Source organism: Perca flavescens, chromosome 2 (genome assembly GCF_004354835.1).
Source record: "Perca flavescens isolate YP-PL-M2 chromosome 2, PFLA_1.0, whole genome shotgun sequence".
Classification (NCBI taxonomy): Eukaryota; Metazoa; Chordata; class Actinopteri; order Perciformes; family Percidae; genus Perca; species Perca flavescens.
In genome coordinates, this window is record NC_041332.1 from 14723998 (window position 1) to 14748008 (window position 24011).

The 24011-nt window shown below is 40.6% G+C and overlaps 3 protein-coding genes across 4 annotated transcripts; 1 reads left to right on the forward strand and 2 right to left on the reverse strand.

Moving 5' to 3' along the window:
• Positions 1-756: 756 nt before the first annotated feature.
• On the reverse strand, positions 757-2437 carry npb (neuropeptide B). Its single transcript, XM_028598666.1, has 2 exons — positions 1904-2437; positions 757-1251 (listed from the first exon to the last, which is right to left on the reverse strand). Exons 1-2 carry the CDS (start codon positions 2165-2167, stop codon positions 1123-1125), a joined length of 393 nt encoding a protein of 130 aa, XP_028454467.1. The 5' UTR covers positions 2168-2437; the 3' UTR covers positions 757-1122.
• Positions 2438-2590: 153 nt separating this feature from the next.
• Positions 2591-9138, reverse strand: sgsh (N-sulfoglucosamine sulfohydrolase (sulfamidase)). 2 transcript variants are annotated; one of them, XM_028606204.1, is made up of 10 exons: positions 8776-9096; positions 7960-8120; positions 7746-7851; positions 7256-7623; positions 6764-6845; positions 6446-6649; positions 4783-4949; positions 4450-4667; positions 3651-3846; positions 2591-3282 (listed from the first exon to the last, which is right to left on the reverse strand). In XM_028606204.1, the coding sequence occupies exons 1-9, from the start codon at positions 8855-8857 to the stop codon at positions 3663-3665; spliced, it is 1572 nt and encodes a 523-aa protein (XP_028462005.1). In that variant the 5' UTR covers positions 8858-9096; the 3' UTR covers positions 2591-3282; positions 3651-3662. The 2 variants fall into 2 exon arrangements, with proteins under 2 accessions (XP_028462005.1, XP_028462013.1); XM_028606212.1 differs by lacking the exon at positions 2591-3282 and having other exon boundaries at positions 3346-3846; positions 7960-8108; positions 9008-9138.
• A 20-nt stretch (positions 9139-9158) lies between these two features.
• Positions 9159-18419, forward strand: slc26a11 (solute carrier family 26 member 11). Its single transcript, XM_028606193.1, has 15 exons — positions 9159-9316; positions 10023-10229; positions 10358-10592; positions 10884-11076; positions 11828-11913; positions 12627-12843; positions 13203-13381; positions 13558-13630; positions 14485-14596; positions 14864-14919; positions 16548-16688; positions 16770-16897; positions 17567-17666; positions 17815-17948; positions 18085-18419. The coding sequence occupies exons 3-15, from the start codon at positions 10389-10391 to the stop codon at positions 18172-18174; spliced, it is 1713 nt and encodes a 570-aa protein (XP_028461994.1). The 5' UTR covers positions 9159-9316; positions 10023-10229; positions 10358-10388; the 3' UTR covers positions 18175-18419.
• The last annotated feature ends 5592 nt before the right edge of the window (positions 18420-24011 follow it).

Here is a 24011-nt window from a genome sequence, read left to right on the forward strand (position 1 = left end):
TGTGCCTTCACCTGTTCTTCTGACTCTTTAACAGTCAGCGATGATGCTGGTATTTCATATTAGAACTGGGAAAGTGTATGTAAAGAACATACCTGAAGCCTCCATCTTGAGTTTCATTTCCTTTCTTTTGCCTCTGATGATTATTGTTCCATCATCTGACGCACTCACACTTACAAATCCTGATTTGTCAACCAGGATGATGCGTCCTTTATGTGATATGTGTGGAATTAACTCCGTTGGGGTCTGACTGTTTTGAAGGCTCCACTGAGCGACTGACTGTTATCACACCAGCTCCTCTCTGACTCCGTTATAAACAAGATGTGGTAATGACTGATACGCTTTGATATGCATACTCAAGGTGAAAGAAAAAACACCCCCAAGCGCCTTTATGATCTAGTGGTTTTGCTGTTGTGTAATTTAAATGCTTCATACGTGTGTGAAATGTGTGTATTTTCCCTTCTCTGGTTTTCCACTTTCAGAATAATTTTGTATTTTATACTGTATTTCTACTCTTATAGACCATGTGTTTAATGGTATGGTATGTACTGTGTATTGTACTGGAACGGCAATACAAAATGAATGGCTGAAAACCTTATTTTCATTTTTTCCATGCAAATGGCTTTAGCTGGTGGATCACTTGTTTTCCCCTTTTTATCCACAACTAGTTGAATATTGAAGACACATTTAAGCCACACAACAGGTTACCAGTGTTTGTTAATTTTAATAGATAAAATAAATAAAAGTACTTTCCAGGAAATCTGCTCTGCAGTCAACTTTCTGGATATTTAATACATTTTACCAAAGGAGGGTTACCATTTCTGGAGTTAAACAGCAACGATGGAAAGTCATTTGGAAAGAAGATGGTTTCAACTAACATCTCTTGCACAGTTATTTATTTATTTTTACTTTTATACTCCTGTCTACATAACCAAAGTAAAACAAAACAATGTTTGAGTTTTTGTTTTTTGTTTTTAAATAAGAGAACATTCAGAGTCTGCAGCAGTCCATCGTCGACGGTGATCAGGTTTTCCTCCGCGCCATCAACCCCCACACACACCCATTCCTTTCCTTCGTTTTTCGTGTCCAGGGAAGCGCTCCCGGGGCTCGGTGGAGAACCGGGACTCACGCGGACAGGCAGTCCAGGGAGTCCAGAGTGAGGAAGACGTCCGCCTTGCACTGGAAGGTGCCCGTCCCGTCCCGCAGCAGCTCGCAGCTCTTCAGATTTGGAGAGATGTCTTTCACGCAGATGGCCTGCAGAATGTGAAAATAAGGGATGAGAGAACTGAAAATCCGGCAAAATGAGCTTTATGTGTATTACTGTAAGGAAGTTTTCTCAAACTAACCTTATCGGCTTGCATTTCATTTACATCTTAAACTATATATGACTGTTTCGTTGTGCAGGAATAACAGTAGGCTATTGCCGTGATAAAACAAATGTGGAACAGTCGCTTATATTAGACAAATCCCATATTTTCATTCCCCCTATGTTTGCCTTTATTCGGGTGTAGTCTGTAGGTAATGAACATTTAAAATTCAGAATTTTTTATTTTTTTTTGTTAGTGGCCGTTTTGTCACCATCCTTTAATAAATGCTGATGGCTGCGCTTTGACCTGCACCGCTCACTGGTTTGCGCCTTTACGCACGAGTTGTTAAACTTTTAAGGCAATATTTTGATCTCAACACTTTGTTTCGTTGTCTTTATAAAACAAAGGGTAACACAAGTGCTGTCCAATCTGTGAATAAGGTTTGTTTACGTCAAATATTTCTAATGTTTATCGTGGTTTTATTGGGTGCTGAAAGGAAAGCATTTTGTTACGCGAGTCTCTTCATTTTATCATTAGTGTAAAAGAAAAAGAACCCCTTCAAACAGGAATAAAGTTTGTAGTATCTTAACTGTACTTACCATGTTTTTGAGGATGGAGATCTGCCTGTTAGTCTCTTGAAGCACGGTGTTACCTGCTGTCTCCCCGCTGTCCATCAGCGTCTCTTCGGACTCGGACCTCCGGACGTAAGGCGACCTCCTGATACCGGACAGCAAACCGGAGGCACGACCCACCGAATAGTAACTGGGCCCGGTCGACTGCTTGTACCAGGCTTCGACTGGATGGCAGGAGATGAGCAGAGACACTCCGACGCACACCACGGCAAATCTGACTGACCTCTCCATGTCTTGAACCGTCTTGACACTTTACGTAAATGAAAACGGCGCTTTTCTCGTCTGTTGTTGGTCAGAGGCCGACTTTATGTTTTGATGGGTGTTTGGAAAACTTTCTGCTTCTTATATAGGCTGACTGGTCGACGTTATCGTGACCCAGGACGTTCATCAAATCAAAACTGAGGTGGGCGGATGATGATACGTCTTTATGCGGGAGAAGAAAAAAAGACCAATCCGAATTGATCAGTTTTGTGTGTGTGTGTGTGTGTGTGTGTGTGTGTGTGTGTGTGTGAGAGAGAGAGAGTGTGTGAGAGAGTGTGTGTGAGAGAGAGGAAGGGAAGGAGCTGGAGCTGTATAGGGACGTCAGCCCCTGCTCTGAGCTTGTAGAAGTCTTAATAAATAAATGATCAAAACTGAAAGATGTCCACAAGTCAGTTAATGAGCAGGGACTTTTTATGTCTCAGTAATTTGACAAACTAATTGTTAAAATCTCCTGAATGTCTAAAAGCATCAATACATTTCATAAACTTAAAAAAGTCAGATTGCTTCATTTCTAGAATCACTCAATCAATGTTTTACAGGAATGATGGTGGACTTTTCGAAGCATGTGTCCTGGGTACAACAGACAGGGACAGGTTGAATATGATTGCGAGCACCAGCACTAGTTGGTCAGCACAGAGTGAGAACCACTGATACCATCTGGCCCTGCTGCTTTCTTGGTGTTCACACGCTCGATTTCAGACACAAGTGAAAAGTCAGTTGAAAAAGATGTCGGACCAATGTGTCTGGAAATCGCACACAAAGTGCATAAAAGCTGTTAACTTGGGTCTGTGCTTACTCACTGCATGCATCAAAAGGTGCACAACAAAGCAGAATAACTGCTCATGGCTTCAGAAGACAACAACATGAGTGAAAATGGAATTTTAAGAGTTAAAAATAAAAAATAGCAGATCAATAAACATGAGCAAATAATCGACTGATCCAAATTGTATTCCCTTCCAACAGATTTCCACATGGAAGGATTGAGTATCAGTCTTATTTCAAAGTGGAGCTCTGAGTAATCAATACACACCCTTTTCCCGATTGATTTGCCCACCTCACTGGTCATGCGTCATGAACTCCCCCGCCTGTGTAGTAGCAGAACAACAGTGATGGAGACTAAAAACAATGAGGGCTGCATCTACATTTGTTCAATTAAGTTATATATATTAAGTTATGAGGGGGCCTGGATGATGGGAAAATGTACATTAAATATATAGAGCCAGATAAGAAGGACCACTGACTTGAATGATGTTAATTATCTGGTTACATAAAGAAGAAGAATGATACTATACCATAAACAATGTTAGGAATTAAGGCAATTTAAGTTTATTTTTAGAATTAAAAAAGTAGCACTGACATACAAAAATAAAACTACATATGAATGTTATTTATTTTATAAGAAGAATGTGTTCATGTGCGTGGACATCGTGTCGATCAAGATGAGTCAAAGTACCAGTAGTGTCCATCAGAGTCCATTGTAGAGTGGTCTGCAGTGTGGCTCTAGTTTGTCCTCCAGGACGTAGTCAGGTCCACAGACCCAGGGGTCCCCCGTCTCCCACTGCCACTTCTGCAGACTCTGCCTCAGGCTCTCCAGCACGGTGCTGTAGTTTGGGTCTGATACCAGGTTCCTCGTTTCCAGTGGGTCTGTCCTGTGTTGGTGAAGCATTTGTTCAAATTGAAACATCATGAACAGAGAGAACAAGATTGGGTTGTCATATACTGAGGTCCTCGTATTGAAGGTAAAATAAAGCTTTATTGTTTTAATTCCCAGGATGAAGGTCTAAATGATGTTTCTCTTCACCACAGAGAACATGCTCGTGCTTTTTTTTTTTTTGGTCACAGTGAAGCAAAGGAAGCCCTATAGGGTTTAATTAAAATGGTTTATTTGAAAATTCTATATATTGACAATATAAATAAAAAATGGACTGACAATATTAGCATTTGTCAGACCATCAACACAGAAGGTTATGCCTTAGCCACTTTCCTCATTTTCCTTCTTTTTAGGAAACCTATATGTTGCAGTTTTTGTTGTTGTTGAGAGCAACTAACTGAAGTTCACTGCAGGAGAAGCGTACCTATTTCCTCTTATGAATATTCATATTTGATTTAGTTTGGAACTTGTGTCATCCACAGATCAAGGTCAAGTATTGTGATCACTCTGCTTTGGGTGTCGATCTCTAAGCGCAAATGGGACTGATATTTATCTTCTTCTTAGCTGAAAACATGATGGAGCAACATGATTTGTAACAGACCTGGAGTCGAACAGCTCCCAGCGCTCTCTGTAGTAATACTGCTCCAGGCTTTTGAACCAGTGCGTGGGCTCACTCAGCCTCGTGCGGTTCAGCAGGTCCTGGAAGGTGGGTGACACGTACAGGTCCTGGTCGATGGGGAAGGGCATGCGGTAGTGTAGGTTGTGGAGAAGGTGGTACGCCCCCTGGTGGACGGAGCGGGTTGGGTAGTACATGGTTACCTGAAATCCAAACGACGGTACAGCAGTCAGGCCCATTGTTTGACTCCTTCAATTTGTGACAGGGGCCATGACATCCCGTCTGGAAGTTAAAAAAAACACAGCAGTGCTCACAGACCTCGTGAAGGGACTGGCTGGCGTAGACGGTGTGCCAGCTGCCGGGCTCAGTGACCAGAGCAGGCAGTAAGGAGCGACCGGTGAGGTGAACCAGGCTGGCGGGGCTGCCGGGGAGGCTGTAGGATGGATAGGGAACAGAGAACCATTCCAGAATGGTGGGAGTGATGTCTGCCAAAAAAAAGAGAGGGAGAAGAAGAGAAAAAGACAGTGAGGAAATAAGGCAAACTACAGTAATATCAGAGTTGATACATTTCAATTTAATGTTGGTATTCATGTAATAATAATTATAAAATACTGTACTCATAATTAGTACAGTGTTGCTATTATTTCATACTGTAAACATATTTACATGCGACTGTCCGATGAAAACCACATATCTCCAAATTTGGAGGTTTTGAATGTTTCAGATGAATTGAAGGATCAAGTTCTCCTCTATGGGTTAAGAAAACTGTCCCATATTTTGAACTAAATAAACCATTTAAAAACCCATTGGAAACAGTGTTGGTTTTCTTAGCTCATAAAAAGTTAACATCATGGAGATACATGGTTTTCATAGGACAGTGACAAGTGTTTAACGTTATTTTATGTTCATTACACTTACTACTTATATACGGAAATATTTGCCACAATTAGTTTACTTAATGTGTTGTTAATAAAATCGGCAGACATTTATATCACAACTGTTTTTTCTATTGTTTAATTGATGGTATTTTCATGATTACATTTAATTATTACCCTCTCAGGAGATCCTTTTCAGTTTCTTATTTTATCTGAGCTCTGCTGCTGATGCACAATTGTTGTTAAGTCTCCCTCTGGTGGCCGATGTAGCACATCACATAAACACATTGACTTCACTGTTTGTTCAATTGTGTAAGCTAGTGGTTCCCGACCTGGGAACACACTGAAGGGTCCCAAAATAAATCTGAGTAGTCGATGATTAGAGAATTTTTTTTACTGACTTTTTCTTTTTTTCTGAAATACAGATACCTGTGTGGCCTACAAAACCCTGGAAAAAAATTAGAAAAATTACTCTTTGGTTGAACTGCTCACAACTCATTTCTCACAAAGGCCATAACCTGTGATGAGGGGTCACATAGAAGTAGACATTTCTTCATTTTACAAGGTACCCCCAGGTTTCCACAAGTTAAAGTTAAGACTTTTTAAGACATTTTTAATACCTTTTAGAATGAAATTTAATACCAACTTCATAAACATACTGGCAAAAGTATGTAGGATATAATGGAATATCCAAAAGGATTTTAGGCTACAAAAAGAATTGTTTACCAAGTACTTGAACTCAATACAATATTTAATTGTAGTACTCAATGCCATGCATGCTTTGTGACGAAATGATGGAGTTATTTAATCTTATGAAAGGACAATACAAATGTTAGGCCTTCGTGAACGAAATTTAAGACTTTCTAAAGAAATGTAAGACTTTTAGGGCCTTATTTTTTGAATATTATATTTAACACATTTTTAAGACTTTTAAGATCCCCGCTGGTACCCTGTTTTAAGGAGTTACAAGCCAAAAAAAGATGGTAGCAACTGGTGTGAGCACTAAACTGGAACAAAACCGGCTATGGACACTGTGCTCACAGCAAGCTGCTGACTTGACAAGTGACAGACTTTATGGTCTATATTTCATTACATCCATCTCTTACCCAGCAGGCTGACGTAGGCCTGGCTGGTGTCTCCCCATCGCTCCCTGTGCTCTGGAGAGGACACCAGCATGGGCTCTGCTGTCCCCGAGCGATACAGGTTGGTTCTGCCGTTCGGAAAGGGGATGCCGTTATCGGAGCTGTAGATGACCAGAGTGTCGTTCTCATAACCAGCGTCCCTGAGCTCCTGAAGAACCAAACCGATACCTGCAGAGGAAATTCACACGATTATAGATTAGCGTTTCACAAAAATAGCTTCTCTGTCCTCTTTTTTTTTTTTTGTGCCTTTGTGTCTTTTTATGGGTAGGTGTTTTTACCTACCTTGGTCCAGCCTGCTAACCGTGGTGTACTGTGCAGCCAAGTCGGCTCGTGCCACAGGTGTGTCTGGCACAAAAGGAGGAACCTGAAGTACACGAGATGAGGACAGGTTTATCAAACTTGACTCTGTGTGTCTTTCAGATGTATTTCATTACAATAATCAATGAGACAAAATCTTTTGTTTGTTTAAAAACAGCATAACAGCAGTAGTAGAAATGTGACCATGAAATGAAAAGAAAAATGTTCATGGTGCATCATGAGCAGCCACAAAAAATATGCTATCAAATGCACTGCTGTAGAAATGATAATGCTATAATACAAGAAATATGAAGTAACATTTTTGAAACAGGTATACTGTAAATTTATATTTTCTTTAAAAAAGGTGAAAAAGTCACATGAGACCATTTAATCCAAATTAAACCAGTTTTACAGTTTATAATCCTTGTTTTCCAATGAGAGTGGGATTTGAAAACATAAAATCTGTATGTCACTGACCTTTACTTGTTCTGGTGTGTAATATTCTGGTGTCCAGTCAGGTATTCTACCCATCCCCATTTCACCATTCCCAAACTTCTCACAGAAAGCTCCATACTGGGGCTGCGAGTGTCCACATCGGTGGGTGTCATGAAAGGCAACATACAGGAAAAACGGCTTCTCTTCATCTTTCACATTTTCTTTATTCTCGTCTTTCTTTCGCCTTCGTTCAAAGGATTCTTCGTTATGGGTCTGGAAAAACTTTCGGACCAGGAGTTTGATACGGGTAATGTTCCTCCCCACCTGGAGGACAGAGTTGTTCTCTTCCGTGTAGGCAAAATCAAAAGGGTATACAGATCCAGGACCGACATGCTTCTTCCCAATTATACCTGTGGGAGTGAGAAAAGAGAAAAGATAGAGGGGGAGAAACGGTTGTGTGTGTGTGTGTGTGTGTGTGTGTGTCTGTGTGTGTGACTTAGACTTGAAATAAACTGGTGTCTATGTTACTTACCTGTGTGTACGTTGGCTTGGCTGAGGAGCAGCGGGAGACTTTGTACTCCGTCAAACGAGTTGAAGTTGTGAACACCCTGATGAAGCCCGTACATGCCGTTCTGGTGCTGAAGACACATCAAACAGACCTAAATACTGTGCCTTCATGCACAAATGAGAGGCATCCATATATATGTGTGTGTGTGTGTGTGTGTGTGTGTGTGTGTGTGTTTTACCTGTGGCAGGCCGGTGAGGATGGTGGAGCGACTGGGGGAGCAGCTGCTGACAGAGGTGAAGGCGTTGCTGAACACCAGGCTACGCTGGGCCAGAGAGCGCAGGTGGGGGGTGTGGACCACAGAGTTGTTGTACACCTCCGTCTCAAAACCTGCATCATCAGCTGGAAGAGGGAAAAGGCACATGTATTACCTCTAACATTACATGGTCAAAAGGGGGATTTGCTCCCATTCAGCCACAAGAGCATTCGTGATGTCACCCACCGATGTTGGACATCGCTGTCAGTGTTGCAGTTTACCCTGAAGGTGTTTAATGGGGTTGAAGGCAGAGCTATGTGCAGGCCAGTTCTTCCACACCAAACTGAGACAACCATTTCTTTATGGACCTGGCTTTGTGCTCGGTGGCATGTCTATGTTGAAACAATCTGTTGCTAGAAAGTTGAAGGCACCCTGTTGTCATTGTAGACTGTACAATTTCCCTTGAATGGAATACATAGAAGCATGTGTAGGCTGTGATAGACTTGTCCACATACTGAGTATGACCAATGTTGTATATCATTATACAGGGAGGTATTTCTATTATTATTGTTATTTTGTCCGCCCCATCCATATCAGTGAGGGTAGGCTATAATAATAACACCCCCTCTCTGTATAATGAAATAGGATTTATTATATTATTTATTTTATAGGACTGTTGTATTAGAGTATATTAGTTTTTGCTAGGTGTACCTGGTATTTCAGCATTGTAATTCTTCCAGTTCAAAAGACATTTGAAGTCTTTAAAACTAGCACGAGTTATGAATGTAAAAGTTCACTCACCAATTATTAGAAGGACATTTCTTCTCTTTGACTCCCCGATGCAACATGATGCCAAAATGAGAAAAAACAACTCAAGCAGCATGATCGTGATGAGGATGATTATCTCTTTTGACTGTTTAGATCGCGCCTACTTAGTCTCAAAATGATTTCTGGTTCGGCTTTGAAACATTTAATGTGAGTCAAAACAATTACATTCAATAAATAAAATTAATTCAGTCATCACAGTCATTACCTAAAGTACATAACGTGGCGAGTAGAGCTGTGTGCCAGACGGTTTTTGGACCATTTGTATTCATATTGGACTTGTTTTCACGTCTTCCTCAAACAACTTAAGTCCCGCCCACCTGTGGTCACATGAAAAAGGTCACGTGAGGATAGAAAACAGGAACCGTCTCGCGCCTCATCAGCGAAATGTCATTTTAGGAAGTGGTTTTACAAAAGTAACAACAACAACGCGTTGACACAACATCCATGGTTGACAGAGAAGGAGCTAAAAATCACAGCTGAACCAGTGAATCCAAAAGATGAAGAGAGAGATTTAGTAAGAGTTTATATTATATTCTCTTGTCTTGTTTTTCTATTTTATTCCATGATGTTGGATTGTTTGCTCTTTTCTGTTCTTTCAAATTTGAAAAAAATATAGTACAACCACTACATAACAACTGTGTAGTGTGTGTTCTATTCTGTTTTTCTTTTCCATTTTATTGCATTGCTTTTTTGCCCTATTCTGTTCAATTCTACTGTGTAGTGTTTTCTATTCTCTTCTGTTGTGTCTTATTCAGTTCTTTTCTATTCCACTCTACTCTACTCTATGTTTTTATATTAGTTTTTCCTATTCTATTAAATTCTATTGTGTTTTTTTTTTCAGTTCAATTTAAATCTCTTCTATTCTGTTCTGTCTTCATCTATTGTGTTTGTTCCAGTCACACAGCTATTTAATTTAGTTAATTTAGTTAATGTTCTTCCACTTTGTTAATGCAACATCTTATTGTTCAATCTATTTTAGTAGAATATTATAGCCTACATAACATAAACACATTATAGGACAGTGTGAGAGATAAATAAACCATTACACTGTAAAATTAAGCTACTGGTAAACTCACATAACACCGATATAAGAATAAGCAAATAAGTGTGGGATTATTTCTTTGTTTAATTGTAAAAGAAGGTATGCAGCACACTTACCTGTCATATGACCATCATAAAACCTAACAACCTAAAAGCTTGTTTTTTCCTATTGCACACAGATCACAGAATGCACCGAAGAAATGGCATCCGCTTTCTTTTAATATGCTGCATGTTTGTCCAGAAAAACACACAGACAAACTGCATGCACACAGAGCACATCTTTATGTTTCCCTGAATGCTGTGCGCAAAACCAGAGAAACCAAGCAGCACATCCCAAAAGCTGACGAATGACATTTAAAGCAGAGGAGGAAACTTAAACACTTTGTGTAAGTGGCTTTTATTCTTTAATCAGCCTTCTCATGCACACATTTGAATATGTAAAACGTCACTTCTCCCTTTGTGCACTTTTCTGCTGTCTCTTCACCCTTTTCCTTGTCGTCATCCTCCTCTCCAGGTTCTCCTTCCTGACCTGTAATCCTTGTGCGATGGACGGGCCTCTGCTGGATCGATTGTCGGCTCGGGGCTGCTGCTCCTACAACACCCTCAAGGCGTGGCTGCCGATCCTCTCCTGGCTGCCTGGGTACAAGCTGAAGTGGCTTCAGATGGACCTGCTCGCCGGCCTCACCGTCGGGCTGACAACTGTACCGCAGGCACTGGCTTATGCTGAAGTAGCCGGCCTTCCTGTTCAGGTGAATCGTAGCTGGGTTTTCTGTGGATTCAACTTCCATTTAGATTTAACTCCCTCTCGTTTAATTTGCGTATCGAACCATGATTGGCTTCCAAAGTAGTTATGATGTCACAAAATCATAAACTCAGATTTACGGTGAGCACAGAGAAACTTTCCTCCTTCATCAGACGAATGTGAAAAAAGCTTTATAGTGTCAAACTGTGGTCAAGCAACAAGAAGAAAGGGATTGTTGAGTGGAGAGGTGACTGTAATGAATCAATCTAAAATGATCTAAAAGCCTTTCTCTCCTCAGTATGGACTCTACTCTGCCTTCATGGGGGGGTTCATCTACACCCTCCTGGGGACCTCTAAGGACGTGACACTGGGTCCCACGGCCATCATGTCCCTCCTGTGCTTCTCCGTGGTGGGGGGGCAGCCGCACCAAGCCGTGCTGCTCAGCCTCCTCTGTGGAGTCATCCAGGCTCTAATGGCATTACTGAGATTAGGTGAGGGACGGGGCCAGGTGACACCAGTTTTGGGGGTTTTCTTAACTTAGTTGACACTTGCGAGCCAAGTGGACAAACCTACAAAAAGTGTGACATATTGTTTTCACATGATAGATGGACTGTTTTTATATAGCGCTTTCCTAGTCTCGACGACTACTGAAAGCGCTTTTACACAATACAGGAACCATTCACCATTCACGCACTGTGGCCGAAGCTTCCGTACAAGGTGCCACCTGATCATCAGATAAACACTCACACGCATTTACACTGCATGCACAGCATCAGGGGCAACTTGGGGTTCAGTGTCTTGCCCAAGGACACTTTGACATGGGACTGCAGGGCCAGGGATCAAACCACCAAGCTTCCGATTGGCAGGCGACTGCTCTACCACTGAGCCACAGCCGCCCCTGTAGCAATTATATTTTAGCATATATAAAATTTAAGTTCAAAGCTCTGTATCAAAACCTGATTTAAAAACATTACGATATTAGAAATGAGTGGTTTAGAATAGAGAAGAGAGAGATACATGTCGCGGGACAGAACAGCGGAGACTGTGAGAAAACAGGAGATTAGTTTGTGAGTGCAGGAGAGCCACTTCCTACCACAACGTCTATCTACGACTTCCTCAGCTTAATCACGCACAATTTCTGTGAAGTCTGTAGATTTCTCAACCATGCTTCTTTTTTTGGGGAGGTTTAAGGTCAGTGTCATGACTCCGTAAATCGTTTATTGCTTTGCTTGTCTTCTGCAGGTTTCCTGCTAGACTTCATCTCGTTCCCTGTAATAAAAGGCTTCACTTGTGCTGCTGCGATAACCATTGGCTTTGGCCAGGTCAAGGTGAGAGTTAAATACATGCACTCACTTGTCTCAAACAAACACAGCAACATAAACAACACATACATCTACAAAACCACCAGTTACCAGCTCCTGTACTCATGGAAAGAAATGTCAACGATTCGTATGTTTGACGTCATTTAGAAACATTGTCTCTAGTAGATAGTTTGTCCAACTGAAAGCGCTGACAATTGTATCTTGCAACTGCAAAATATCCCGCTCAGTGACAATATCTTGTCAGTGACATAATAGATCCTTTAAAAAAATGTGTTGTTGTTTTTATGTGTTAATGTAGATTTTATAAAATGTTGACATGGAAGGAATTAGCACCCAGTATCGGTGTGCTTCACACAGTTTACAGTTTACAGAACAGCAGGGAGTCGTTCGTATGATGGTGAGAGTGCATGTTTAACTTTCTGATTTAGGAGCAGCATTTCTCATATTTATAGTAAGATTATATAACATTTAAAAGAAGAAATAACACATTCTTGCTCTTAACACACCTCTTGTTACCCCTTGCAATTAAATACACCAATAGTGATTCACAACTACAGCCGCACTTGGTCTGGTATGACCAGCAGCTTATGGGGGCTGATTTTCTTTTGATTTGATTTTGGTCTGCAAACAACTAAAATGCAAAGAGAGAGACCAGATCTACAACTCATTTCAGAGTCTGTTGTTTCAGCTGATGGCAGTCGCGTCGTTTCTGTTTCTAGAATATTCTGGGACTCCAGGGCATTCCCCACGAGTTTGTCCTGGAAGTCTACTACACCTTCTACAAGATCCCAGAAGCCAGGATAGGTGACGTGGTACTGGGTCTGCTTTGTCTCGCTCTGCTGGTCACGTTGTGTTTTATGAAGACGAGTCTGGGCTCTGACGACGCTCCCACCTGCTCCAGAGTCGCCAGGAAACTAGTGTGGACGGTTGCTACCAGTCAGTACCGTGTGTGTGTGTGTGTGTGTGTGTGTGTGTGTGTGTGTGTGTGTGTGTGTGTGTGTGTGTGTGTGTGTGTGTGTGTGTGTGTGTGTGTGTGTGTGTGTGTGTGTGTGTGTGTGTGTGTGTGTGTGTGTGTGTGTGTGTGTGTGTGTGTGTGTGTGTGTGTGTGTGTGTGTGTGTGTGTAAAATGAACTAGCTTTTTATTTCACTTGCTATGAATGCATGGTATTCCAGGATGCAGATGACTTTTATCTTTTGTGATTGATTGTGTATAACATTTTATAGTGTGTCTGCACTACGTTTTACTTTTCTAAAACTTTCCTCCAATTTCGTCATGTCTTCTCTGTCCTGGTCAGTGCGTAACGCTCTGGTGGTCGTGGCTGCATCCTTGGTAGCATTTTCTTGGAATGCTTACGGTCATCCCGTGTTTACAGTCACTGGGGAAGCTACCCAGGGGCTCCCACCGTTCAGGCCCCCACCCACCTCAGACACCACAGCCAACGGCACCGTCGTCTCCTTTGGAGAGATTATAGAGGTGAGGAGCAGAGTGACGAGGCCAGCAACGGGGGGGAAGGGAGGGCAGGGAGGGCAGTGAATGTTTTTTTTTTTTTTTTTTAAAAAGATTGAGTTGCAACTTTTACTTCCCAAAATCTTTCCAGTTCACCAGAAGAGCAGCTGACTAGCCAGTTGTCCTTTCTGTGTTTTGTGCAGGGCTTTGGAGGAGGGCTTGCTGTGATTCCCTTCATGGGTCTGTTGGAGAGCATTGCTATCGCCAAAGCTTTCGGTAAATGTTTTTAGCCACACTTGCAGCGTAGAGATGGCAATGTCTGTCTGTCAGTTGGACCCGACTGAAATATCTCAACAGTTATCAAATGGATTTCCATAAGATGTTCAGATACACATAATCATGGGGCATCCTCTAGCTCAGTGTTTCTCAAATGGGGGTATGTGTACCCCTAGGGGTACTTTGGAGTACTGCAGGGGTATATAGACTTTTTTTTTTTTTTTTTTTTTTTTCTACCAAAAATGTTTTGTGTTGGTCAGGGGGTACTTGGCTTAAAAAAGCAATTCAAAGGGGTTATAATGTTGAAAAAAAGTTTGAGAAACACTGCTCTAACTCACGTGGTAGAGTGTGCGCCCGTGTAGGCACCGGACAGACTTCAAATCCGACCTGCTTTGTGTCATCCCCTCTCTCTCTACTACTACCCCAAAAATACCATCATTAGACATGGCATGACAGGAAAGTCATGCTTGCTATAATCTTTGCTTCCTTTTAGTGTTAAACTATTTGCATGAAGTCTGTGTGCAACTATTTCTGTTTCTCATGAGACAATCATGAGCACCACTGACTTTGTGAAAAGCACAGAATGCCCCTGAGGGCAGAGCACATGTGGAGGAGACACCGGGCCTGACCAGAGATAAGAAGACCGTATCTCTTTGTAATATTATTCCCTTTTCCTTATAAAAAGCTGCTGTTAAAGACTATGCTGACGTGCTGTAAAGTGACTTGACTTGCTGCAAGTAAACAAACTTTTGAGAGAACTGATTTTGTCCATTCTTTGATAAATAATTATCCTAACAGGCAGTTAAAGAATGGGTGTCTCATCAGACTGATTTTAACTTCCTGTTTGTCTTCAGGCAGGCAGAATGACTACAGAATTGATGCCAACCAGGAGCTGCTGGCAATTGGTGTGACCAATATCATGGGCTCCTTTGTGTCAGCCTACCCTGTCACTGGCAGCTTTGGAAGGTGTGTGTGTGTGTGTGTGTGTGTGTGTGTGTGTGTGTGTGTGTGTGTGTGTGTGTGTGTGTGTGTGTGTGTGTGTGTGTGTGTGTGTGTGTGTGTGTGTGTGTGTGTGTGTGTGTGTGTGTGTGTGTGTGTGTGTGTGTGTGTGTGTGTGTGTGTGTGTGTGTGTGTGTGTGTGTGTGTGTGTGTGTGTGTGTGTGTGTGTGATAAACACTAGAGAAAGGTCAGGTGTCTAATATTTACAGCGTCATGTTTTCTGCTCACATCCAGGACGGCAGTGAACTCTCAGACTGGTGTTTGCACTCCAGCTGGAGGAATCATCACCAGTGAGTCCTGACACTTTCCAATGTTATGGTCTATGTTATGATTCAGGGGTCTGCAACAGGGGCAATTCTAGGATCAGACCTTTAGGGGGGCTCAGCCCCTAATGACAATGTTACACGGTGCCTTGTAGAAGTGTTGACCAAGTTCGCAAACTCAAACTTGAAGCACTAAAATAGATTAAAAAAAATTAATACAAAATTGTTGGGTACTAAGTCCTCCTCTCCAGTGGGTATTAAATTCGGCGTCCCCCAAGGATCAGTTCTTGGCCCCATGTTATTCTCTCTATACATGCTGCCCCTTGGTTCTATCATTGAAAAGCACAACCTAAATTACCATTGCTACGCTGACAATACACAACTGTATTTACCCATCTCCCCTGGTTGCACTTCATCAATTAATACAATTTTTAGCTGTTTGGAGGACATTAAATCCTGGATGGCAGCAAATTTTCTCCAGTTAAATGACAAGAAAACTGAGATGATTTTATATGGATCCCCCACCTCTACAAAAAACCTGAGCAATGCCCTTGGTCATCAAATTTACAGTGCAAGGTCAGAAACTTAGGTGTTCTCTTTGACAGCTCTCTTAATTTTGATAAACAAGTCAGCTCTGTTGTTAAAGGTAGTTTTTACCAGCTTAGAACAGTAGCAAAGCTGAAATACGTTTTATTGAAGAAGGATCTCGAGACAATCACTCATGCCTTTATTACTTTACGCCTAGATTACTGTAACTCACTATACACAGGCCTAACCCAACATAATTTGAACAGACTCCAATTAGTCCAGAATGCTGCTGCAAGACTCCTCACTGGCACCAAAAAGTATGACCACATAACTCCTGTTTTAGCTGAGCTTCATTGGTTGCCAGTGAAATTCAGAATCGATTTTAACATTTTACTTTTTGTTTTTAAAGCACTCCATGGTCAAGCCCCTCCGTATATTTCCGATCTCCTGTCTACTTACTCTGCCACCAGGGCACTCAGGTCCACAACCCAACAACTCCTCGTCATCCCCCGGACACGCCTAAAAACCAGAGGGGATCGAGCCTTCTCTGTTGTAGCCCCCAAACTCTGGAATTCCCTCCCACCCCATATCAAATCATGTAATACAATTGCTAGTTTTAAATCAAATCTGAAGATGCATTTTTACTCTTTGCTGGGTCTGCCGAGGTTTCTTCCTAAAAGGGAGTTTGACATTGAGTAGTCGGTTGAAAGACCTCAATTCTTTTTTTTTTTTTACTTTTTTGGTTCAATGCAACATGACATTGGTAAAATATGCTTTTTGTGGGTTTTGTGACTTAAACACTAACACTTATTATTTACTTTTGAATTTTAAATACTTGTCCAGAACAACAAAAAAGAAATCTATCATGTGACTTTCACTTCTTTCTTTCTCTCTCCCTCTCTCTCTCTGTCTCTCTCCCTCTCTCTGTCTCTCTCCCTCTCTCTGTCTCTCTCTCTCTCTCTCTCTCTCTCTCTCTCTCTCTCTCTCTCTCTCTCTCTCTCTCTCTCTCTCTCACTCTCTCTCTCTGTGTAGATTTATTTTTTTGCTGAGTCTGCATTCTTCTTAGTTTGGAAATGAGGAATCTCTTTAAATGTTCCCTTCTCTCTCTTTCTCTCTGTTTTTTTCAGGTGTGATAGTGTTGCTTTCCCTGGCCTTCCTCATGCCGGCCTTCTACTACATCCCCAAAGCTTCCTTAGCTGCCGTTATCATCTGTGCGGTAGTGCCCATGGTGGATTACCGCGTCGTGGCTAAGATGTGGAGGATATGCAGTAGGTGTCTTCTTTGTTTTCCTGTGTCTCTCATATATTTGTTTGTTTAATTGTGGTCTCATGCTCACGTGTCTCCTACAGAGCTGGACCTGCTGCCTTTCGTTGTGACGTTCCTGATGAGTTTCTGGCAGGTGCAGTACGGCATTGTAGGAGGTGTAGCTGTATCTGGAGCCCTGCTGCTGTACAACCTGGCAAGACCCCAGATAAAGGTACTGTAATATCTGTACAGGACGGTGTGTGAGGGAGGAGATACATATTAACCTGTCAAGGCCACCAAGGTACAATAGTCATTTGTTTGCATTGTTACAGGACAAGAGTACCATTACCAAAAGTAGTATTGGTCATTAGTTAGTAGTATTTGTCAGGGATTTTAATTTAGCCAAAAACAGACAGACCGGTTCTCAATGTAATTACTATAATTTCCATTTATATCCCAATATAAATTATATTTTGATGATACTGATGATATTTTATCCATATCTCCTACCTGTAGTTGATGGTCACATGGAGATATGTACAGCAGAGTTCAGAGAAATATAAGTTGACTATCATCACATTTTTTTGGTGCCTTGAGCAGGGGCTTCTTTCTAAATCTGACACCAGTCCCAGAAGTGTCAGAGCTACTCTTCCATACCAGTTTCTCCGTTAACAACAGCCTCAATAAACCAGAGGGCCGCACCTTTTGGCATTACCTCTTGCTCCTCCTCTGTGAAATACAGTAATTGATTAACTCAAGTAGAATAAGATGTGGATGTTTGAGGAAACATAGGTACGACAACAAGGCCAAAGGGCTGCTGCAGTGTTTTTAAACATTATGAAATCATGGTATCTAACTGTACAGGATTGCTTTTGTGTTAAAGTGTTTCTGTTGTGTGCAGGTGTCTGATCACGGTGTGCTGGTGATGGAGTTGGGCAGTGGACTCAGCTTCCCTGCCACAGAGTATCTCAGCCACATCATACACACTCAGGCTCTGCAGGGTAAGGATTTGTTTGATAACCTAGTCTTTTTTTCACAGGACACTTACAGTAATGTGTGGTGATCTCTTTCGTGTTTAACCACCTCCTCTCTTTCAGTTTTTCCTCTCATTTACTCTCCTGTTTTCTTCCCTTAATGTCTCTCCCCAAGCGGCTCCTCCACGCTCAGTGGTCCTGGATTGCCATCATGTCAGCATCGTTGATTACTCAGTGATTAGCGAGCTCGGGGATCTGCTGAAGCAGTTCAAATTACGAGAAGTGCAACTGGTCTTTTCTAGATTGCAGGTGAGTTTTTCATTGAAGATTTCAAAACAAAACGCCAGAATTCAGTTCTTGTAACAACACGGCAAAACAAAAAATATATGGGTGTCCCTCTGTTTTTATCTCACACCCTCGGTCTCTGTCGTCCTCCCACCTTCAGCCCTCTGTTCTGGAGGTTCTCCTCGCTGCTGATCTGCAGGGCTTCAGGTATACAGACAGTGTGGAGGCGGCGCTGCAGATGGAGTCATAGAGCCTCCTCAATGTGTGACACAAAAACCATCCAATCACAGATGGGAGAGGAGATTTTTGATGCTGGACAGAAGAAATGTAGCAACACTGATCAGTGACATTTCTGATCTGAGGTTATTGGGCTGTTGTGAAGTTGAAAACAACAGATTCACTTGCTGTAAGGTGTACGGTAAGGTGACTAGACTTTGGAAATCACTGTGGGACCTCCGAGATTACAGCACTACATTACCATCGCACAACAACACTGAACAAGATGTCTAATACTGTGTTTTACAGCATTGTATATGCTTTTGAGGGGTATTGTGCTTTTTGTTTTAATGAGGTGTGTGTGTGTGTGTGTGTGTGTGTGTGTGTGTGTGTGTGTGTGTGTGTGTGTGTGTGTGTGTGTGTGTGTGTGTGTGTGTGTGTGTGTGTGTGTGTGTGTGTGTGTGTGTGTGTGTGTGTGTGTGTGTGTGTGTGTGTGTGTGTGTGTGTGTGTGTGTGTGTGTGTGTGTGTGTGTGTGTGTGTTAAATATATGCCACCTATATATTTACTAACAGAGAAGTCCCTCTGTTATGTTTAGGTGAAGGTGATAGGTGGGCTTCCAGGGACCAAATCTGAATTTACACAATAAGAATAGGGACCACAGGTGTCTGTTAGTTAATAATGAGCAAAACAGAGCAGAGCTAACACATATGCCACCATTAAAACAAGTTGTTTTTATTATCTAAGTAAAAGGAAGTGTAAGGTGATTGGGCTTTCTTATTTTACAGTTTTTTTCCGATTGCTTAAACACTATTTTGAAAAAAGGGACTGTTTTTTCAGAACACTACACACAATTAGCACAACCACACAACTAATTGGCAGAACACCTCAGACCCTTTGAAAAATGAATCACTTATACAAAACTATACACTAATTTATAAAAAAAACATTTTGTTACCATATGAAACACATGTTTCATATGACTTAGTTCTGTTTGAACCAGATACACACTGCTGTTGCTAACATAAAACACTTTTACCAATTCTACTTCTCAGTGATTAGAGTACTGTAAATGAAGTACACAGAGAAATTGCAATTACACAATAAGTTCACCAAACACTACACAAGACTGACAATGCTGCAGACTGAGGAAAATATAATTTATTTCTCTCCATATACCCAAATCAGTCAACATGTCAACATGGAGAAACACAACAAAACATGTGCCAGTTTTCATGCTACTACAGTAGTGTGCATAACATTGTTAGCTCAGCAAACAACAGACAAACCTAAAATACTGTATTCAGTACAGGTTACAATTACAGTAAAAAACCTGATTGGTGCGTCTACAATTAAACAATCGTGTTTGCGCACCTGATGGCTGTGTTTCACTGATTGGCTCATAGGTGTGGTCATTTGACAGTCAGTGCTTTGGAATTGCAAGGTAGTGACGTCATGATATACTTCTGTGTCTAATGTATACAAGTGTGTTTAGTGTTTTGAAAATCACTGTGTGTATTGTTTAGCAAAAAGTGTGAGGCTGACATTGTGCTTATACTGGTGCACATCTGGGACCATGTTTTGCTCATTGAGTGTAAGGTTTTGATAATTTTGATTTCAGTTTGTAAGCAATAGGCAAAAACTGTAGGAAATGTTGCCAAGGAAGTGGCAAAATGGTTTTAATTGATTCATCACAATGGCACAGATTGAATTACATTATTAACCAAAATCACCACATCTTTAGGGGGATTTTACTGAATAAAAGGTTTACATTTTCATATGTATACATGTTTGTTTGTTTGTTTGTTTGTTTGTTTGTGTTTTAGTGAAGTCAGCTATGGAATTGCTGATTCAGCACCATTTCCCACAAATTGGTGTTGTCAGGGAGGGTCTCTACTGCCAGATATTAAGAGTGATTCATCCATGATTTGGCAGCATTAGTGTTAAACAGATTTTTCTTGCAAGCAGAGGTTTCACAACCCATAAATCCACAGGGATTTTAATATACACTGAGTAAATCTGCTCTTACGTGAAATCTGTGACACGGCCTTTACGAGACTGGTAGCATCTACCAATCCATTATCTGAAAAGCTCTTTGCTTGCAGTAATTTCAAGCTTAAAAGCAATTTCAGACAAGAACTAGCCTCCTGGCTAATTCTGGCATATTTACAGAAATGTTAATGAATACTTTTACTTAAAAAAATTATTAACTTAATAAATAAATCAAATAAAAATAAACATACGGACATTAAGTTGTATATGTATGTTATCTTTGTTTCAGTGTTGTGAAACAATGAAACATGATCTCTCCCATGGGGTGTGAATACTTTTTATAGCCACTGCCATAATCACGATAAAGTACTGTGTGTGTGTGTGTGTGTGTGTGTGTGTGTGTGTGTGTGTGTGTGTGTGTGTGTGTGTGTGTGTGTGTGTGTGTGTGTGTGTGTGTGTGTGTGTGTGTGTGTGTGTGTGTGTGTGTGTGTGTGTGTGTGTGTGTGTGCTGTACACAGTAACAGAGGTTTTCACTGACAAGTCACTCATGAGCAGCAGGTTGTTTTGTCTGCAGAAATCTGTTTAGTTTGCATTGCATATTGAAAAGATTTTCAGAGGGAGAGAGAGATAACTTACTGACTGTAAATGTTTACTCAGAGAGCATTCTGGGTAAATAAGGCTATCACACCTTTTCTTTTCTCAACACGATGTAGAGTAGAAATAAATAAAGAATTACTCCCATTGCAGCTTACTGTACTTGTACATGGAACAATTTGAACAGTTTTCTACCTGACATTTTGGACCAAACTAACAACTCAGTCTCAACATGGATTGGTGCAAAATGTAGTGCATATATTTATATTATTATATATTATTATATTATTTATTTTGTTATAGAAGACCATGAAAAGGGGTACACACATTCACGTCGCCCTCAGGATGAATTGTAATCACTTTGATGAGCCCCTGACTTTTACTCTTGAACCATCATCACAGTCAAAATGTTAATTTAGTCCAATACTTACAGTTGCTCTATGCATAGCTTTGCCTACACACAGCCTCACAGAGTTGCTGGTATGGCTGACTCTTCTCTTGTTTTCTTATTTTGTCAGAACTGTCAGTAAAAGTCTGATCAAATCACCACACCCAATCCTGATGAAGCAGATTAGCTTGAGATGAGTTTTAAGACATAAACTCCTAATAAATAATATGGGCATTTCTTTTCAGAACTTGATCTTTAATTTGTACATGATATCTACAGAGAGGAGAGACAGCGAGGACCCTGGTATTTGATTTTATCAGTGAAGTGTTTGAGCTAATACTCCACTAATAGCTAGTACTCAAATACATTCTGAGAAGTACACAAATCTAATATGCTTTCTTTGCAATGTTTCTACTGGTGTGACTAGAATGCTGTATTAGTAAAGCTTTCTTTTTGAATGATGCCCAACCTTTCAAGGAGGTGTTTGATTGATTTGTAGCATATTTCTAGTGCACAGATACTTACTGGCATAAAGTGTAATATGTAAAATATTATCAGCACTCTTATCTTGTTATAGAACAAAGCACTGGGTCAAAAATGTGCCTTGGAGTTATAAAACACTAAGAGGAACGGGAGTTTAGAAATATATTAGACAAAGAATAAAGGGAAGGGCCACAATGATTCCAGTAAATATTGATAAGAAGTGACACCCTAGTGTAAATCAAATTGAGATTGTGCGAAAGGTCATCCATTCTAGTGTACTTTTGTTTTCTGTGCAGTGCAAAGAAACCTGTTTGATAAAGACAAACTTATCAAAGCTAGTGAAATACATAATGTACACAGACATGCTATACAGTAATAATGACTTGATGAGATGTGCGATGCCAGTTCAATTCATGCGTGATGACAAGATTCACCTGATGTTACATCAAGAGAATCCATGTCCATACTTTTTAGTTTTATTTGAAAAAATAATGTTAAGTCATTGTCCACTTGGTATAAAAAAGTAAAGTAAGTAAATTATTTGGTCAAAATACTTTTTACAAGGTCAGGAATGAACTCGGTGTACTCTCTGATATTTCGATCACTACTGTTGACAAAAGGTGGTGATAAATGGGTTAGCCAGGATACAATAATGTTAGAATGTACTAACTTAAAAGACAGAGAGGTCTCCATTATGTTTTATCACTCACCTGAGATTGATTATGGTACCATAAAATGTAGTTGATGCAAGACTTTGTGTGCCAGTTGGATTTTATCTTAATTTTTTCTTATTTTGATTAATAAATAACTGACCCTTTTATGTGTTTCACCAATCATTGCTTTGTATGGTCCTTTGAACACACAAACCGACCTATAAATTCTCTCATTTGCTGGGAGATTTTCACTTTTAACTTTTTCACCAACTTCTGGATTCCCGCACAATCTTTCTAATGTAAGTACAAATACTGACAAAGTAGTGCATGGCAGCATCATTTGAAAATATGGTTTTAAGACATCTCTTTTTGTCTTTTCCAGCAAGTTTGTGCCGTGGATGTGGTCCATAATGGGGGTGCCCGGGGTTTTGTTGTTGCTCCTAATGTTGCAGATTTTTACAGAAGGCATTTCAGGTAAACAGTCTTACATCTTGTCATCTTGGGGTAGACATGCTATTTTTAAATACAGTACAGCACAATACAGTCTAATACAATCAGTTCCCAGGTTGACACCTCTCTCTCCTAATTTTTTCAATAAAAGACCCCCAGATCTTAGGGTAAAACTTGGGGTGGGCATTTGAAAGAGTATACCAAATGTCTTCAAGGTATCTCATTTTATTATGACACATATTTACTGTGTAATTGTACTTTCCCTTTTGAAAAAGAAAACCAACAACCTTAATTGAAATCGATTTTTGTTGTGGATATTTTTCTCCTTTTTGTATCACATATGGTTTGGCTTCAATTCAAAGATTCTAAGTAAATAGTACCCCAATATTTATCCTTGATAACATTTAAGATAAAACATTTTATTTGTCACTATCAACGTTGCATATTCCTAATCTGGTGATTAATTGAAGAGATATCATTCTTACATTTACTTAGATATTAAGATGCCAATTTTTATGACAGCACCAGTACATAAAATGAAAAATTCTAGATGTTTTGCACATCATTTCACACTTATTTTCCTATATATCTAATATCACATAATTACATAATTTTTAGATATTGATTAGACCTTTGCCTCTCAACATGTCTTTGTAACAATAACTCACCACGAGACTGGTGCAGTTTTAAGAGACAACTTGAAATCTCACATTCAGTTGTGATTTTTATTATGCCCTTGGGAATATATAATATAAATATATCATAAACTGTGTATGTTTTCTTTGTAATTGTAATCATAGAATGCTTTAACACATATATTCTTGTATGCAATATTTTTATTTTCACCTTTCCAAAAGGAAAAACTACTGAAACATAAGCAACAGCATGTATCAAACTATCCTTGTACTTTTTCACAGTGACATATGTCTCCAGCTGTGATTCATGTCATGATGAAGCAACCTGCCTGGAGTCACGAGAAAGAGGCGACCCTTTCACCACCCAAGTGCACTCTTGTGTCTGTAAAGATGGCTTTGTAGGCGATGGTCTTAGCTGTTACAATACGAAACTCTGCAGTGACTCCTCTTGCTGTAGCCGAGGTTATCACTGGTCACCAAACAGCGGCTGTGTGGACACTGACGAGTGCTCCCTCCCAGACTCACCCTGCATGGCACCTCTGGTTTGTCAAAACACCCAAGGCTCCTTCGAATGCCTGTTGCCTTCCTCCGGGACCAAATCAGGCCCCTCTTTCCAATCTGTCTATTTCCACTGTGGAGACACAGTTTGTCCTTTAGGTATGGACTGCATCAGTAAAA